The sequence below is a fragment of the Entelurus aequoreus genome, linkage group LG13 (assembly GCF_033978785.1).
Source record: "Entelurus aequoreus isolate RoL-2023_Sb linkage group LG13, RoL_Eaeq_v1.1, whole genome shotgun sequence".
NCBI lineage: Eukaryota > Metazoa > Chordata > Actinopteri > Syngnathiformes > Syngnathidae > Entelurus > Entelurus aequoreus.
In genome coordinates this window covers 59,989,760-60,010,197 of record NC_084743.1, presented here as the reverse complement: position 1 = coordinate 60,010,197, position 20,438 = coordinate 59,989,760, and the positions used below count along the sequence as shown (strand labels likewise).

Below are 20,438 nucleotides of genomic sequence, written 5' to 3'. Positions count from 1 at the left end.
TACACGCATACATATATACATACATATACTGTATATATATATACTATATATATATATATATATACATATATATATACACACACACATACATATATATATATATATACACACACACACATACATACATACATATATACACAAACATACATATTTACACACACAAATATACACATTTCACACACACATATATACACTATACATATATACCTACACAAACACACATATGTATCCACGCATACATATATACATACATATACTGTATACATATAGACATATACACACACACACACACACACACACACACACATATATATACACACACACAAACATATATACACATTTACACACACAAATATACACTTTTCACATACACATATTTATATATATATATATATATACTGTATATATATATATATACATATATATATGTATATATACATATCTATATATATATATATCTATATATATACATATATATGTATATATATAGATGTATATACAGTACATATATATATATACATACATATATATATATGTATATATACATATACATATATGCATATATATACGTACATATATATATGTACGTATATATACATATTTATATATATATATATATATATATTAATCAATAATTGACTCAATAGTCAGAAATTCAGTTGGCCACACACGCTTGCTGCAATGTTTTCACCAATCCTTTTGATGGCTTTTTAAAAAAAAAAATTTTTATCGTAAAATGCTGAATTTGCGAAAGCTTTTTCAGAAAGTTGCGGTAAAAGTTGCTTATGACAAAGGAAGAAAAGCTCCTGACTCGTTTGGGCGAAGGTCTTTTTCTGCAACTTTTTGGTTTGCATGTAGAGTTCCGGCCCACCAAGGTCCGACGCAAGACTGAATCGAACAAAAAAATGAAACAAATGTTACCATAAGAAAGAACTTCAATCCAAATCTGTTCCAGACATCCAAAATATGAACACAACATTTGTGAAATACATATAAATGAATGAAATGTAAAATTTTAGAGTACCTTTATTAAAAGACTTGTTGGCAAAGACGACAAGGGGATTCATAAATGTTTCTCCCTTTCTTTATCAAAGTGCTGGCACTCACAACTTTCTTTGGCCCCATGGTGACTTATTTCACAGTCACACGCAATAAATTAAAAAATTACTCAGCAAAGTACAGTGTAAGTGAGTTAGTTAGCAAAGAACTACCGTCAACTAGTGATGATGTCATAGAGGGGCGACGGATCTTGGGAAGAATGGCCGAGGTACCACTAAATACATCTGTAGTGGAGATTTTTTTTCCAGACTCGTATTGAGATAACAAAATAAGATAACTGTGGTAAAAAGACTAAAAAACACTTTTAAAAAAAAGCCCACAAAGTGACTGAATGAGCCCGCCCACAATGGATGTGCTTCCGGACACACAATGGGAGGATGAACATTCGTACACACAGACAAAGTTCATACATCAAAGCATATTTTTATTCGGTTCTGTACATGGAAAAGTTTGCACTCAGTCTTAATTTACCGGAAGCGAGTCTTGCTTTTTTAAGCAGTAAATTTTTTCAGCACGGAATTTTTTTTACACTGAATTTTTTATCCACAAAATTTTTTTTACACTAAAATTTTTAATTTTTAAACAAGCACATTTTGCCAACACATTTTTTTCCATTTAATTTGATGTAAAAAAAAAAAAAATGGAGTTCACAAAATTCAAAACGTAAAAAAACATGAAACCAATGTGAAAAAAAAAAGCCTCCAAAAACCAGGTGTCATAAAGTGGTTTTTTTGTTTGTTTGTTGTTTTTTTCCCTAAGAAGAAAAAAAAAAAAAAAAAAGGGTTTATTTCGCTTTCTTCAGCGTGTGTAAGACCTCTGCCAGTTGTAAATGGCGTGGATGTTATGGGAACACGCTGGCACTTGTTTGCACGTGCTGACGCTACGGTGCCGGAAGACTCTCCCTCCCGTCCCAGCCCCCAAAACCCTCCTCCTGGCAGCCAGTTGCTTGGCTCTCTCCTCGGCCGCCATGAAGTTCGCCGTCGCCCTGAAGAACTCCAAAAGAGCTCGGTGGCTCCAGTTGCCCGTCGCACACTTCGGCGCGGCGGAGGTTCCCTCGGAGAAGCCGCAGTGACCGCCCCGGTCTGTCAGCAGGAGGAACAAATGCGGGTTGCTCTCAAAAAGCTCCCGGGGCACCGTTGACGAGGCGTCGCCCCGTATGGGGTCGTCCCGGGCGCAGATACTCAGCACCGGAGTGGCCACCTCGTCCACGTCCCTCAAGGGTTCGTTGCATTCCCAGTACGCCTCCCACGATGCGCAAGTCCCGGTCGGGTCCGCCAGCGGAGGTCGACAGAAGAGAGCTTCCTCCAGGCCGCGTAGGGTCGTGGTGGCGAAGAGGCGGTCGGTGTTGACGCTGGCACTCAGCGCCGTCTTGTATCTGCGAGCACACACCGGGGGAAAAAAAAGGTCAGAAACGCAGAAGCTACCCATTCGCCGCACAGCAGGGCGTCTTAAATCCCCGACAGGAAGCGATTAAAGATGAGACAATTCAGTCACGATGTCTCTCAGAATCAATGACTTGACATTACGCAGATAATCGGTTGCCAGGGCAACGTGATTATTTCTGAACGGTGGCTTGCTGATACTCGCACCTGCTTGTCTTCTTGTCTTTCCGCAGCATTTGGGTTACATTCGCATTCGCTCTATCCAACAAATGTTTTATTTGTGAATGGAAATGCTGTCATCACTAGGGATGGTTATCCTTTAACTTAGGGGTGTCAAACTCATTTTATCTCAGGGGAGGAAAATCTATTCCCAAGTGGCCCGGATTGGGAAAATCATGGTAAGATAACTTCAAAATAAAGACAAAGTACAAGTGTACAAATAATCATGTTTTTTTTACACTTACTTTCAAAATAATTGTATCTAAGTCAGGGGTCACCAACCTTTTTGAAACCAAGAGCTACTTCCTGGGTACTGATTAATGCGAAGGGCTACCAGTTTGATACACACTTAAATAAATTGCCAGAAATAGGCAATTTGCTCAATTTACCTGTAACTCTATGTTATTATTAATAATTAATGATATTTACACTTAATTGAACGGTTTAAAAGAGGAGAAAACACGAAAAAAATAACAATTACATTTCGAAACATAGTTTATCTTCAATTTCGACTCTTTAAAATTCAAAATCCAACCAAAAAAAAGAAGAGAAAAACTTAAAAAAAGAATTTATGGAACATCATTAGTAATTTTTCCTGATTAAGATTAATTTTAGAATTTTGATGACATGTTTTAAATAGGTTTAAAATCCAATCTACACTTTGTTAGAATATATAACAAATTGGACCGAGCTATATTTCTAACAAAGACAAATCATTATTTCTTCTAGATTTTCCAGAACAAAAATTTTAAAAGAAATTCAAAAGACTTTGAAATAAGATTTAAATTTGATTCTACAGATTTTCTAGATTTGCCAGAATAATTTTTTTGAATTTTAATCATAATAAGTTTGAAGAAACATTTCACAAATATTCTTCGTCGAAAAAAAAGAAGCTAAAATGAAGAATTAAATTAAAATGTATTTATTATTCTTTACAATAAAAAAAATTAATTTACTTGAACATTGATTTAAATTGTCAGGAAAGAAGAGGAAGGAATTTAAAAGGTAAAAAGGTATATGTGTTTAAAAATCCTAAAATCCTTTTTAAGGTTTTATTTTTTTCTCAAAAATTGTCTTTCTGAAAGTTATAAGAAGCAAAGTAAAAAAATTAATGAATTTATTTAAACAAGTGAAGACCAAGTCTTTTCTTGGATTTTCAAATTCTATTTGAGTTTTGTCTCTCTTAGAATTAAAAATGTCGGGCAAAGCGAGACCAGCTTGCTAGTAAATAAATAACATTTAAAGACAATGTCTCCGGAGACGTTGGGTGATGCGCTCTCGTGAACGAGCGCACACACACGAGACTTGGTCCAACGTGGTTAGTTATACGCTCCTGATGGTCAGAGTCCAGCATAACAAACAACTTGTGTAACATGTACAATGTCAGAACAACAACCAAGAGAACTTGTGCATTGTCAGGGTGACCTGCCTTGCAATGTCATGTCCCTCCTAATGCATTCAGGTGAGAGGGAACCTTAGGACAGAAATTTGCCACCACACTTGTAAAACTCCACTGTGTAGGATGGGAAGCAACATGAAGGTGTTCTGTTTCTTTCATGTATTGTAATCAACAGAAAGATATTGTCTTAACCAAAGAGGAAGCAGGACCTGACTCCCCTCCAGGTGCCTCTTCTTTGAACTGTTTTACGACCTTTTCTTTTAACTGTTTGTAATCAAAGGCGGATGGCTGTTTACGACCCCCGTCCCTTAGAAACAACTGTTGCCATGTAATCAGGGAAAGTCCAAATAAAAGAGGAGGCGTCCAATCTTTCGCCAGAGTGTGGTGAGACTTCTTGTACAGTCCAGACATCTCTCTAGAATTTAACCAAATGGAATTCTGTCTCTGTTTAATTCCTTGCTTCTTGTCTTGTTTAATAGATGTCATCAGTGTCTGAATCGGACACTTACATGTTGTGGTTAATAGTGTTCTATCTTCATTTGTCTGTATTTATACTTTCCGAATAAATGATGTGACTATGTTCATCAGTCAAATAGGTGGAATTGTAATCAACAGAAAGATAGTGTCTTGACCCGAGATCTACAAAGCGAAGAGGAAGCAGGACCGGACTCCCCTCCAGGGACCTCTTCTTTGAACTGTTTTACGACCTTTTCTTTGAACTGTTTGTAATCAAAGGCGGATGGCTGTTTACGACCCCCGTCTCTTAGAAACAGCTGTTGCCATGTAATCAGGGAAAGTCCAAATAAAAGAGGAGGCGTACAATCTTTCGCCAGAGCGTGGTGAGACTGTTCAAAGAGTACAGTCCAGACGTCTCTCCTCAATTGAGCCAAATTTAATTCTGTCTCTGTTTAATTCCTTGCTTCTTGTCTTGTTTAATAGATGTCATCAGTGTTTGAACCTGACACTTACATGTTGTGGTTAATAGTGTTCTATCTTCATTTGTCTGTATTTATACTTTCTGAATAAATGATGTGACCATGTTCATCAGTCAAATAGGTGGAATTGTAATCAACAGAAAGATATTGTCTTGACCCGAGATCTACAAAGCGGAGAGGAAGCAGGACCTGACTCCCCTCCAGGGACCTCTTCTTTGAACTGTTTTACGACCTTTTCTTTTAACTGTTTGTAATCAAAGGCGATGGCTGTTTACGACCCCCATACCTTAGAAACAGCTGTTGCCATGTAATCAGGGAAAGTCCAAATAAAAGAGGAGGCGTCCAATCTTTCGCCAGAGCGTGGTGAGACTTCTTGTACAGTCCAGACGTCTCTCCTCAATTGAGCCAAATTTAATTCTGTCTCTGTTTAATTCCTTGCTTCTTGTCTTGTTTAATAGATGTCATCAGTGTCTGAACCTGACACTTACATGTTGTGGTTAATAGTGTTCTATCTTCATTTGTCTGTATTTACACCTTCTGAATAAATGATGTGACCATGTTCATCAGTCAAATAGGTGGAATTGTAATCAACAGAAAGATATTGTATTGACCCGAGATCTACAAAGCGGAGAGGAAGCAGGACCTGACTCCCCTCCAGGGACTTCTTCTTTGAACTGTTTTACGACATTTTCTTTGAACTGTTTGTTATCAAAGGCGATGGCTGTTTACGACCCCCATACCTTAGAAACAGCTGTTTCCATGTAATCAGGGAAAGTCCAAATAAAAGAGTAGGCGTCCAATCTTTCGCCAGAGCGTGGTGAGACTGTACAAAGAGTACAGTCCAGACGTCTCTCCTCAATTGAGTCAAATTTAATTCTGTCTCTGTTTAATTCCTTGCTTCTTGTCTTGTTTAATAGATGTCATCAGTGTTTGAACCTGACACTTACATGTTGTGGTTAATAGTGTTCTATCTTCATTTGTCTGTATTTATACTTTCTGAATAAATGATGTGACCATGTTCATCAGTCAAATAGGTGGAATTGTAATCAACAGAAAGATATTGTCTTGACCCGAGATCTACAAAGCGGAGAGGAAGCAGGACCTGACTCCCCTCCAGGGACCTCTTCTTTGAACTGTTTTACGACCTTTTCTTTTAACTGTTTGTAATCAAAGGCGATGGCTGTTTACGACCCCCATACCTTAGAAACAGCTGTTGCCATGTAATCAGGGAAAGTCCAAATAAAAGAGGAGGCGTCCAATCTTTCGCCAGAGCGTGGTGAGACTGTGCAAAGAGTACAGTCCAGACGTCTCTCCTCAATTGAGTCAAATTTAATTCTGTCTCTGTTTAATTCCTTGCTTCTTGTCTTGTTTAATAGATGTCATCAGTGTTTGAACCTGACACGTACATGTTGTGGTTAATAGTGTTCTATCTTCATTTGTCTGTATTTATACTTTCTGAATAAATGATGTGACCATGTTCATCAGTCAAATAGGTGGAATTGTAATCAACAGAAAGATATTGTCTTGACCCGAGATCTACAAAGCGTAGAGGAAGCAGGACCTGACTCCCCTCCAGGGACCTCTTCTTTGAACTGTTTTACGACCTTTTCTTTGAACTGTTTGTAATCAAAGGCGGATGGCTGTTTACGACCCCCGTCCCTTAGAAACAGCTGTTGCCATGTAATCAGGGAAAGTCCAAATAAAAGAGGAGGCGTACAATCTTTCGCCAGAGCGTGGTGAGACTGTACAACGAGTACAGTCCAGATGTCTCTCCTCAATTGAGCCAAATTTAATTCGGTCTCTGTTTAATTCCTTGCTTCTTGTCTTGTTTAATAGATGTCATCAGTGTTTGAACCTGACACTTACATGTTGTGGTTAATAGTGTTCTATCTTCATTTGTAATAACTCCACTTCAAAAGCATAAATTATGAGGTTTGTGTTTTTCACGCCTAGCATTGTTCTCTCTCTGACTAATTTCACTTGCCTAATCCTAACAGAAAAGAAAACCAATAACATACTTTAATTCTGAATGAGACTTCATGTAACACTTCATTTAGGCCCAAAATATGTAGAATATGCTTTTTTTGTTGTTTTTTTAAAAATCTGCGATACAGCCAAGCTGCAATATTTGAAGTGCAATGTGGCGAGGAACAAATTAAAAATGGTATCAGCTTTGTTCGATTTCGTGAGCGTGGACTAGAACACTAGCCGCGCCGGCTGCACGCCAACATGGCAGCACACTCTGTGTGGAAAACTGGATTTACCACACCGATGTTAGATTTGGCCTGAGAGGATATTATTAGTTCATTGGCCAAGGAGGTCAAGGCCTGGTCTGAGTTACGTTTCGTGACTTGTTTATTTGGAAAAACATGGAATAACTTCATATAATCTCAAACATATAACCATGTGATCACTGATATTGTTTTTCAATACGATTAACGTACACTATATTGGCAAAAGTATTTGGCCACCCATTCAAATGATGAGAATCAGGTGCCCTAATCACTTGGTCCGGTGTATTAAATCAAGCACTTAGGCACGGAGACATGTGTGAAAGAATGGGCCGCTCTCAGTGATTTCCAGCATGGAACTGTCATAGGATGCCCACCTATGCAACAAATCCAGTCGGGAAATGTCCTCGTTCCTAAATATTCCAAAATCAACTTTATTAGAAGAAAAGTGAAGAGTTTGGGAACAACAGCAACTCAGCCCCGAAGTGGTAGGCCAGGTAAACTGACAGAGAGTGCATAGTGCAAAGACTTTCTGCACAAGTCAGTTGCTACAGAGCTCCAAACTCCATGTGACCTTCCAATTAGCCCACGTACAGTACGCAGAGAGCTTCATGGAATGGGTTTCCATGGCCGAGCAGCTGCATCTAAGGCATACATCACCAAGTCCAATGCAAAGCGTGGGATGCAGTGGTGTAAAGCACGTCGCCACTGGACTCTAGAGCAAAAGTCGACAGTGTGCCTTATAACCCGGTGTGCCTAATGTAAAGAGTTATTTTGGTTGTACTTACCAACCTCAAAGCTATTATATTTGGTACATGGTGAAATGATAAGTGTGACCAGTAGATGGCAGTCACAGACTCTCACACTATTATGTTAGGTTCCACTATGGACCGGACTCTCTCACTATTATGTTAGATCCACTATGGACTGGACTCTCACTATTATGTTAGATCCACTATGGACCGGACTCTCACACTATTATGTTAGATCCACTATAGACTGGACTCTCACACTATTATGTTAGATCCACTATGGACTGGACTCTCAAACTATTATGTTAGATCCACTATGGACTGGACTCTCACACTATTATGTTAGATCCACTACGGACTGGACTCTCACACTATTATGTTAGATCCACTATGGACTAGACTCTCTCACACTATTATGTTAGATCCACTATGGACTGGACTCTCACAATATTATGTTAGATCCACTACGGACTGGACTCTCACACTATTATGTTAGATCCATTATGGACTAGACTCTCTCACTATTATGTTAGATCCACTATGGACTGGACTCTCACACTATTATGTTAGATCCACTATGGACTGGACTCTCTCACTATTATGTTAGATCCACTATGGACTGGACTCTCACACTATTATGTTAGATCCACTATGGACTGGACTCTCTCACTATTATGTTAGATCCACTATGGACTGGACTCTCACACTATTATGTTAGATCCACTATGGACTAGACTCTCTCACTATTATGTTAGATCCACTATGGACTGGACTCTCACACTATTATGTTAGATCCACTACGGACCGGACTCTCACACTATTATGTTAGATCCACTATGGACTGGACTCTCACACTATCATGTTAGATCCACTATGGACTGGACTCTCACACTATTATGTTAGATCCACTATGAACTAGACTCTCACTATTATGTTAGATCCACTATGGACTGGACTCTCACACTATTATGTTAGATCCACTATGGACTGGACTCTCACACTATTATGTTAGATCCACTATGGACTGGACTCTCACACTATTATGTTAGATCCACTATGGACTGGACTCTCACACTATTATGTTAGATCCACTATGGACCGGACTCTCACACTATTATGTTAGATCGGACTGGACTCTCACACTGTTATGTTAGATCCACTATGGACTGGACTCTCACACTATTATGTTAGATCCACTATGGACCGGACTCTCACACTATTATGTTAGATCGGACTGGACTCTCACACTGTTATGTTAGATCCACTATGGACTGGACTCTCACACTATTATGTTAGATCCACTATGGACCGGACTCTCACACTATTATGTTAGATCGGACTGGACTCTCACACTGTTATGTTAGATCCACTATGGACTGGACTCTCACACTATTATGTTAGATCGGACTGGACTCTCACACTGTTATGTTAGATCCACTATGGACTGGACTCTCACTATTATGTTAGATCCACTATGGACTGGACTCTCACACTATTATGTTAGATCCACTATGGACTGGACTCTCAAACTATTATGTTAGATCCACTACGGACTGGACTCTCAAACTATTATGTTAGATCCACTACGGACTGGACTCTCACAATATTATGTTAGATCCACTATGGACTGGACTCTCAAACTATTATGTTAGATCCACTACGGACTGGACTCTCACAATATTATGTTAGATCCACTATGGACTGGACTGTCACACTATTATGTTAGATCCACTATGGACTGGACTCTCTCACTATTATGTTCGATCCACTATGGACTGGACTCTCACACTATTATGTTAGATCCACTATGGACTGGACTCTCACACTATTATGTTAGATCCACTATGGACTGGACTCTCACAATATTATGCTAAATCCACTATGGACCGGACACTCACACTATTATGTTAGATCCACTATGGACTGGACTCTCACACTATTATGTTCGATCCACTATGGACTGGACTCTCACACTATTATGTTCGATCCACTATGGACTGGACTCTCACACTATTGTGTTAGATCCACTATGGACTGGACTCTCACACTGTTATGTTCGATCCACTATGGACCGGACTCTCACACTATTATGTTAGATCGGACTGGACTCTCACACTGTTATGTTAGATCCACTATGGACCGGACTCTCACACTATTATGTTAGATCCACTACGGACTGGACTCTCACACTATTATGTTAGATCCACTATGGACTAGACTCTCTCACACTATTATGTTAGATCCACTATGGACTGGACTCTCACAATATTATGTTAGATCCACTACGGACTGGACTCTCACACTATTATGTTAGATCCATTATGGACTAGACTCTCTCACTATTATGTTAGATCCACTATGGACTGGACTCTCACACTATTATGTTAGATCCACTATGGACTGGACTCTCTCACTATTATGTTAGATCCACTATGGACTGGACTCTCACACTATTATGTTAGATCCACTATGGACTGGACTCTCTCACTATTATGTTAGATCCACTATGGACTGGACTCTCACACTATTATGTTAGATCCACTATGGACTAGACTCTCTCACTATTATGTTAGATCCACTATGGACTGGACTCTCACACTATTATGTTAGATCCACTACGGACCGGACTCTCACACTATTATGTTAGATCCACTATGGACTGGACTCTCACACTATCATGTTAGATCCACTATGGACTGGACTCTCACACTATTATGTTAGATCCACTATGAACTAGACTCTCACTATTATGTTAGATCCACTATGGACTGGACTCTCACACTATTATGTTAGATCCACTATGGACTGGACTCTCACACTATTATGTTAGATCCACTATGGACTGGACTCTCACACTATTATGTTAGATCCACTATGGACTGGACTCTCACACTATTATGATAGATCCACTATGGACCGGACTCTCACACTATTATGTTAGATCGGACTGGACTCTCACACTGTTATGTTAGATCCACTATGGACTGGACTCTCACACTATTATGTTAGATCCACTATGGACCGGACTCTCACACTATTATGTTAGATCGGACTGGACTCTCACACTGTTATGTTAGATCCACTATGGACTGGACTCTCACACTATTATGTTAGATCCACTATGGACCGGACTCTCACACTATTATGTTAGATCGGACTGGACTCTCACACTGTTATGTTAGATCCACTATGGACTGGACTCTCACACTATTATGTTAGATCGGACTGGACTCTCACACTGTTATGTTAGATCCACTATGGACTGGACTCTCACTATTATGTTAGATCCACTATGGACTGGACTCTCACACTATTATGTTAGATCCACTATGGACTGGACTCTCAAACTATTATGTTAGATCCACTACGGACTGGACTCTCAAACTATTATGTTAGATCCACTACGGACTGGACTCTCACAATATTATGTTAGATCCACTATGGACTGGACTCTCAAACTATTATGTTAGATCCACTACGGACTGGACTCTCACAATATTATGTTAGATCCACTATGGACTGGACTGTCACACTATTATGTTAGATCCACTATGGACTGGACTCTCTCACTATTATGTTCGATCCACTATGGACTGGACTCTCACACTATTATGTTAGATCCACTATGGACTGGACTCTCACACTATTATGTTAGATCCACTATGGACTGGACTCTCACAATATTATGCTAAATCCACTATGGACCGGACACTCACACTATTATGTTAGATCCACTATGGACTGGACTCTCACACTATTATGTTCGATCCACTATGGACTGGACTCTCACACTATTATGTTCGATCCACTATGGACTGGACTCTCACACTATTGTGTTAGATCCACTATGGACTGGACTCTCACACTGTTATGTTCGATCCACTATGGACCGGACTCTCACACTATTATGTTAGATCGGACTGGACTCTCACACTGTTATGTTAGATCCACTATGGACCGGACTCTCACACTATTATGTTAGATCGGACTGGACTCTCACACTGTTATGTTAGATCCACTATGGACTGGACTCTCACACTATTATGTTAGATCCACTGCGGACCGAACTCTCACACTATTATGTTAGATCCACTATGGACTGGACTCTCACACTATTATGTTAGATCGGACTGGACTCTCACGCTGTTATGTTAGATCCACTATGGACTGGACTCTCACTATTATGTTAGATCCACTATGGACTGGACTCTCACACTATTATGTTAGATCCACTATGGACTGGACTCTCAAACTATTATGTTAGATCCACTATGGACTGGACTCTCACACTATTATGTTAGATCCACTACGGACCGGACTCTCACACTATTATGTTAGATCCACTACGGACCGGACTCTCACACTATTATGTTAGATCCACTATGGACTGGACTCTCACACTATCATGTTAGATCCACTATGGACTGGACTCTCACACTATTATGTTAGATCCACTATGAACTAGACTCTCACTATTATGTTAGATCCACTATGGACTGGACTCTCACACTATTATGTTAGATCCACTATGGACTGGACTCTCACACTATTATGTTAGATCCACTATGGACTGGACTCTCACACTATTATGTTAGATCCACTATGGACTGGACTCTCACACTATTATGTTAGATCCACTATGGACCGGACTCTCACACTATTATGTTAGATCGGACTGGACTCTCACACTGTTATGTTAGATCCACTATGGACTGGACTCTCACACTATTATGTTAGATCCACTATGGACCGGACTCTCACACTATTATGTTAGATCGGACTGGACTCTCACACTGTTATGTTAGATCCACTATGGACTGGACTCTCACACTATTATGTTAGATCCACTATGGACCGGACTCTCACACTATTATGTTAGATCGGACTGGACTCTCACACTGTTATGTTAGATCCACTATGGACTGGACTCTCACACTATTATGTTAGATCGGACTGGACTCTCACACTGTTATGTTAGATCCACTATGGACTGGACTCTCACTATTATGTTAGATCCACTATGGACTGGACTCTCACACTATTATGTTAGATCCACTATGGACTGGACTCTCAAACTATTATGTTAGATCCACTATGGACTGGACTCTCAAACTATTATGTTAGATCCACTACGGACTGGACTCTCACAATATTATGTTAGATCCACTATGGACTGGACTGTCACACTATTATGTTAGATCCACTATGGACTGGACTCTCTCACTATTATGTTCGATCCACTATGGACTGGACTCTCACACTATTATGTTCGATCCACTATGGACTGGACTCTCACACTATTGTGTTAGATCCACTATGGACTGGACTCTCACACTGTTATGTTCGATCCACTATGGACCGGACTCTCACACTATTATGTTAGATCGGACTGGACTCTCACACTGTTATGTTAGATCCACTATGGACTGGACTCTCACACTATTATGTTAGATCCACTGCGGACCGAACTCTCACACTATTATGTTAGATCCACTATGGACTGGACTCTCACACTATTATGTTAGATCGGACTGGACTCTCACACTGTTATGTTAGATCCACTATGGACTGGACTCTCACTATTATGTTAGATCCACTATGGACTGGACTCTCACACTATTATGTTAGATCCACTATGGACTGGACTCTCACACTATTATGTTAGATCCACTATGGACTGGACTCTCAAACTATTAAGTTAGATCCACTATGGACCGGACTCTCACACTATTATGTTAGATCCACTATGGACTGGACTCTCACACCATTATGTTAGATCCACTATGGACTGGACTCTCACACTATTATGTTAGATCCACTATGGACCGGACTCTCACACTATTATGTTAGATCCACTATGGACCGGACTCTCACACTATTATGTTAGATCCACTACGGACTGGACTCTCACACTATTATGTTCGATCCACTATGGACTGGACTCTCACACTATTATGTTAGATCCACTATGGACTGGACTCTCACACTATTATGTAAGATCCACTACGGACTGGACTCTCACACTATTATGTTAGATCCACTATGGACGGGACTCTCACTATTATGTTAGATCCACTATGGACTGGACTCTCACTATTATGTTAGATCCACTATGGACTGGACTCTCAAACTATTATGTTAGATCCACTATGGACTGGACTCTCACAATATTATGCTAAATCCACTATGGACCGGACTCTCACACTATTATGTTAGATCCACTATGGACTGGACTCTCACACTATTGTTAGATCCACTATGGACTGGACTCTCACTATTATGTTAGATCCACTATGGACTGGACTCTCACTATTATGTTAAATCCACTATGGACTGGACTCTCACACTATTATGTTAAATCCACTATGGACTGGACTCTCACACTATTATGTTAGATCCACTATGGACTGGACTCTCACTATTATGTTAAATCCACTATGGACTGGACTCTCACACTATTATGTTAGATCCACTATGGACTGGACTCTCACACTATTATGTTAGATCCACTATGGACTGGACTCTCACTATTTTGTTAGATCCACTATGGACTGGACTCTCACACTATTATGTTAGATCCACTATGGACTGGACTCTCACTATTATGTTAAATCCACTATGGACTGGACTCTCACACTATTATGTTAGATCCACTATGGACTGGACTCTCACACTATTATGTTAGATCCACTATGGACTGGACTCTCACTATTTTTGTTAGATCCACTATGGACTGGACTCTCACACTATTATGTTTGATCCACTATGGACCGGACTCTCACACTATTATGTTAGATCCACTATGGACTGGACTCTCACACTATTATGTTAGATCCACTATGGACTGGACTCTCACACTATTATGTTAGATCCACTATGGACCGGACTCTCACACTATTATGTTAGATCCACTATGGACTGGACTCTCACACTATTATGTTAGATCCACTATGGACTGGACTCTCACACTATTATGCTAGATCCACTATGGACTGGACTCTCACACTATTATGTTAGATCCACTATGAACTGGACTCTCACACTATTATGTTAGATCCACTATGGACTGGACTCTCAAACTATTATGTTAGATCCACTATGGACATCAACTCTTGCAGGATTGGTCCCAGGTAAGAAGGACGTAGTCTCACCTGCTCAGGCACATCTTCTGATAGAGCACCAGGGCCCGCTCCAGGGGCCAGCACAGGCCGCTCTCAAACCAGCTCTGGCAGCGTAAGATGGGTGACAGGCAGGCGGCGGCCGTGACGTAGCTGGAGGAGCCGCACTCGCCCAGGTAGGAGAGGAGGAGGCCGCAGCCCGTGCTCTCGCTCACGGCGTACAGTTTGCCGGCCGGCTGTCGGTAGCGAATGTAGCGCACCGCCTCCCGCAGGTCCGCCGGGTCTCCGAACTGCTGCAGCTTGAGAGTGGTGAGGGCCGTGCCGTTGTGGCCGCGGCGGTTGAGCACCACGGGGAGGTATCCGTGGGAGAGGGACGTTTGACACAACTGTGGGGGAGACAATGTAGTTTGTAAGGTTCATGTTACACACTGCAAGAACTGAAATCTAAGCAAGATGAAATAACTCAAATAAGGGTGATATTTGCTTATTTTCTGTCTGATAAGATATTTCTTCTCACTAAGCAGAGTTTATGTTAGAGTGTTTTACTTGTTTTAAGGGTTTTTGGTCCTAAATGATCTCAGTAAGATATTACAGCTTGTTGCTGAGATTTGATGACCTATATTGAGTAAAACATGCTTGAAACTAGAATATCAACTGTTGCAAAGCTGTGTCATCAACACTCACAAGTAGAAAACTACTTTTTTAAAGTAATAATTTCTTATTTCAAGCATGTAAAAAAAAAAAATCATAACTTTGACACAATTGTGTCTCATAATTAAAACAGATGACAGCCAAATGGACTTTGCTGTTTTATTTTCAATGAAACAATAGAAAATAGGTACTCATATAGTAGTACAGTTGGCACAGTACAGTAAACTGACAGTTAATATTTAAACATTTAACATTTCTAACAATTTTGAACAGAGATAGTTCATGCACATTCAGATAAATTCTTCAAAATTACAATTAAAAACATTTTGGCCGGGGGCTGGGCTGTATATATGCGCACTAATTGACTGAAAGAGCACGCACTTGGCGCGATGATGTCATGTTGTCGATGGAAAAATGCATTTTTAGACCATATGATTTGCCTGAGCGACTATTAAACCCCGAGAGTAACAAGCGCTTGCCTTGTTGCCTTTCCATTAAGAACAATAAACTACTTTTGTTTCTACTAAGTTTGCTGGTTTCAAGAAATGTAATGGCGAGCGCATATCATGATGTCAAGATAATGGCACTAGCATTTAATTAATTTAAGAATATTTTTCAACAAATTAAGCAAAAAGGTCTCATATTTTTTTTTTCTACCAAGAAAAGTGCACATGTTATTAGTGAGAATATACTTATTTTAAGGTATTTTTGGGTTCATTGAGGTTAGCTAATTTTGCTTGTTTTGGAAAGTCTTGACAAGCCAAATTTTCTTGTTCTATTGGCAGATAATTTTGCCTAGTTCAAATAAAATACCCCTCATTTTTGTATTTTTTTTCCTTGTTTTTGAACACTGACTTTTTGCAGTGTGGGGACATTGTTGATTGTCATGTCATGTTCGGATGTACATTGTACGTCTTTGCTCCGCAGTAAGTCTTTGCTGTCGTCCAGCATTCTGTTTTTGTTTACTTTGTAGCCAGTTCAGTTTTAGTCTAGTCGTGTTTTACTTTTTTTAAGGGTTTTGGTCCTAAATGATCTCAGTAAGATATTACAGCTTGTTGCTGAGATGTGATGACCTATATTGAGTAAAACACGCTTGAAACTAGAATATCAACTGTTGCAAAGCTGTGTCATCAACACTCACAAGTATAAAACTACTTTTTTAAAGTAATCATTTCTTATTTCAAGCATGTAAAAAAAAAAATCATAACTTTGACACAATTGTGTCTCATACTTAAAACAGATGACAGCCAAATGGACTTTGCTGTTTTATTTTCAATGAAACAATAGAAAATATGTACTCATATAGTAGTACAGTTGGCACAGTACAGTAAACTGACAGTTAATATTTAAACATTTAACATTTCTAACAATTTTGAACAGAAAAGGTTCATGCACATTCAGATAAATTCTTCAAAATTACAATTAAAAACATTTTGGCCGGGGGCCGGGCTGTATATATGCGCACTAATTGACTGAAAGAGCACGCACTTGGCGTGATGATGTCATGTTGTCGATGGAAAAATGCATTTTTAGACCATATGATTTGCCTGAGCGGCTAGGAGACCCCGAGAGTAACAAGCGGTTGCCTTGTTGCCTTTCCATTAAGAACAATAAACTACTTTTGTTTCTACTAAGTTTGCTGGTTTCAAGAAATGTAATGCCGAGCGCATATCATTATGTCAAGATAATGGCACTAGCATTTAATTAATTTAAGAATATTTTTCAACAAATTAAGCAAAAAGGTCTCATATATTTTTTTTTTACCAAGAAAAGTGCACTTGTTATTAGTGAGAATATACTTATTTTAAGGTATTTTTGGGTTCATTGAGGTTAGCTAATTTTGCTTGTTTTGGAAAGTCTTGACAAGCCAAATTTTCTTGTCCTATTGGCAGATAATTTTGCTTAGTTCAAATAAAATACCCCTCATTTTTGTATTTTGTTTTCCTTGTTTTTGAACACTGACTTTTTGCAGTGTGGGGACATTGTTGATTGTCATGTCATGTTCGGATGTACATTGTACGTCTTTGCTCCGCAGTAAGTCTTTGCTGTCGTCCAGCATTCTGTTTTTGTTTACTTTGTAGCCAGTTCAGTTTTAGTCTAGTCGTGTTTTACTTTTTTTAAGGTTTTTGGTCCTAAATGATCTCAGTAAGATATTACAGCTTGTTGCTGAGATTTGATGACCTATATTGAGTAAAACATGCTTGAAACTAGAATATCAACTGTTGCAAAGCTGTGTCATCAACACTCACAAGTAGAAAACTACTTTTTTAAAGTAATAATTTCTTATTTCAAGCATGTAAAAAAAAAATCATAACTTTGACACAATTGTGTCTCATAATTAAAACAGATGACAGCCAAATGGACTTTGCTGTTTTATTTTCAATGAAACAATAGAAAATAGGTACTCATATAGTAGTACAGCTGGCACAGTACAGTAAACTGACAGTTAATATTGAAACATTTAACATTTCAAACAATTTTGAACAGAAAAGGTTCATGCACATTCAGATAAATTCTTCAAAATTACAATTAAAAACATTTTGGCCGGGGGCCGGGCTGTATATATGCGCACTAATTGACTGAAAGAGCACGCACTTGGCGCGATGATGTCATGTTGTCGATGGAAAAATGCATTTTTAGACCATATGATTTGCCTGAGCGGCTAGGAGACCCCGAGAGTAACAAGATGTTGCCTTGTTGCCTTTCCATTAAGAACAATAAACTACTTTTGTTTCTACTAAGTTTGCTGGTTTCAAGAAACGTAATGCCGAGCGCATATCATGATGTCAAGATAATGGCATTAGCATTTAATTAATTTAAGAATATTTTTCAACAAATTAAGAAAAAAGGTCTCTTTTTTTTTTTTTTTACCAAGAAAAGTGCACTTGTTATTAGTGAGAATATACTTATTTTAAGGTATTTTTGGGTTCATTGAGGTTAGCTAATTTTGCTTGTTTTGGAAAGTCTTGACAAGCCAAATTTTCTTGTCCTATTGGCAGATAATTTTGCTTAGTTCAAATAAAATACTCCTCATTTTTGTATTTTTTTTTCCTTGTTTTTGAACACTGACTTTTTGCAGTGTGGGGACATTGTTGATTGTCATGTCATGTTCGGATGTACATTGTACGTCTTTGCTCCGCAGTAAGTCTTTGCTGTCGTCCAGCATTCTGTTTTTGTTTACTTTGTAGCCAGTTCAGTTTTAGTCTAGTCGTGTTTTACTTTTTTTAAGGGTTTTGGTCCTAAATGATCTCAGTAAGATATTACAGCTTGTTGCTGAGATTTGATGACCTATATTGAGTAAAACATGCTTGAAACTAGAATATCAACTGTTGCAAAGCTGTGTCATCAACACTCACAAGTATAAAACTACTTTTTTAAAGTAATCATTTCTTATTTCAAGCATGTAAAAAAAAAAATCATAACTTTGACACAATTGTGTCTCATAATTAAAACAGATGACAGCCAAATGGACTTTGCTGTTTTATTTTCAATGAAACAATAGAAAATAGGTAGTCATATAGTAGTACAGTTGGCACAGTACAGTAAACTGACAGTTAATATTTAAACATTTAACATTTCTAACAATTTTGAACAGAAAAGGTTCATGCACATTCAGATAAATTCTTCAAAATTACAATTAAAAACATTTTGGCCGGGGACCGGGCTGTATATATGCGCACTAATTGACTGAAAGAGCACGCACTTGGCGCGATGATGTCATGTTGTCGATGGAAAAATGCATTTTTAGACCATATGATTTGCCTGAGCGACTATTAAACCCCGAGAGTAACAAGCGGTTGCCTTTTTGCCTTTCCATTAAGAACAATAAACTACTTTTGTTTCTACTAAGTTTGCTGGTTTCAAGAAATGTAATGGCGAGCGCATATCATTATGTCAAGATAATGGCATTAGCATTTAATTAATTTAAGAATATTTTTCAACAAATTAAGCAAAAAGGTCTCATATATTTTTTTTTTACCAAGAAAAGTGCACTTGTTATTAGTGAGAATATACTTATTTTAAGGTATTTTTGGGTTCATTGAGGTTAGCTAATTTTGCTTGTTTTGGAAAGTCTTGACAAGCCAAATTTTCTTGTCCTATTGGCAGATAATTTTGCTTAGTTCAAATAAAATACCCCTCATTTTTGTATTTTTTTCCCTTGTTTTTGAACACTGACTTTTTGCAGTGTGGGGAAATTGTTGATTGTCATGTCATGTTCGGATGTACATTGTACGTCTTTGCTCCGCAGTAAGTCTTTGCTGTCGTCCAGCATTCTGTTTTTGTTTACTTTGCAGTTTTAGTCTAGTCGTGTTTTACTTTTTTTAAGGGTTTTGGTCCTAAATGATCTCAGTAAGATATTACAGCTTGTTGCTGAGATTTGATGACCTATATTGAGTAAAACATGCTTGAAACTAGAATATCAACTGTAGCAAAGCTGTGTCATCAACACTCACAAGTATAAAACTACTTTTTTAAAGTAATAATTTCTTACTTCAAGCATGAAATAAAAAATCATGACTTTGACACAATTGTACTCTCATAATTAAAACGGATGACAGCCAAATGGACTTTGACTGGCCTGCCTGTAGTCCAGACCTGTCTCCCATTGAAAATGTGTGGCGCAGTATGAAGCCTAAAATACCACAACGGACTGTTGAACAACTTAAGATGTAAATCACGCAAGAATGGGAA

General features: G+C 38.7%; 1 protein-coding gene across 1 annotated transcript in view; it reads right to left on the bottom strand.

The window, feature by feature from the left end:
- Positions 1 to 1,028: 1,028 nt before the first annotated feature.
- abhd15a (abhydrolase domain containing 15a) overlaps positions 1,029 to 20,438 on the bottom strand; it is a 41,550-nt gene continuing 22,140 nt past the window's right edge. Inside the window, exons 3-4 of the mRNA XM_062068667.1 lie at positions 15,129 to 15,481; positions 1,029 to 2,434 (exon numbers count right to left, since the gene is read on the bottom strand). Coding sequence (XP_061924651.1) covers positions 1,858 to 2,434; positions 15,129 to 15,481 — 930 coding nt within the window. The 3' untranslated portion in view covers positions 1,029 to 1,857. The remainder of the gene's footprint in view (positions 2,435 to 15,128; positions 15,482 to 20,438) is intronic.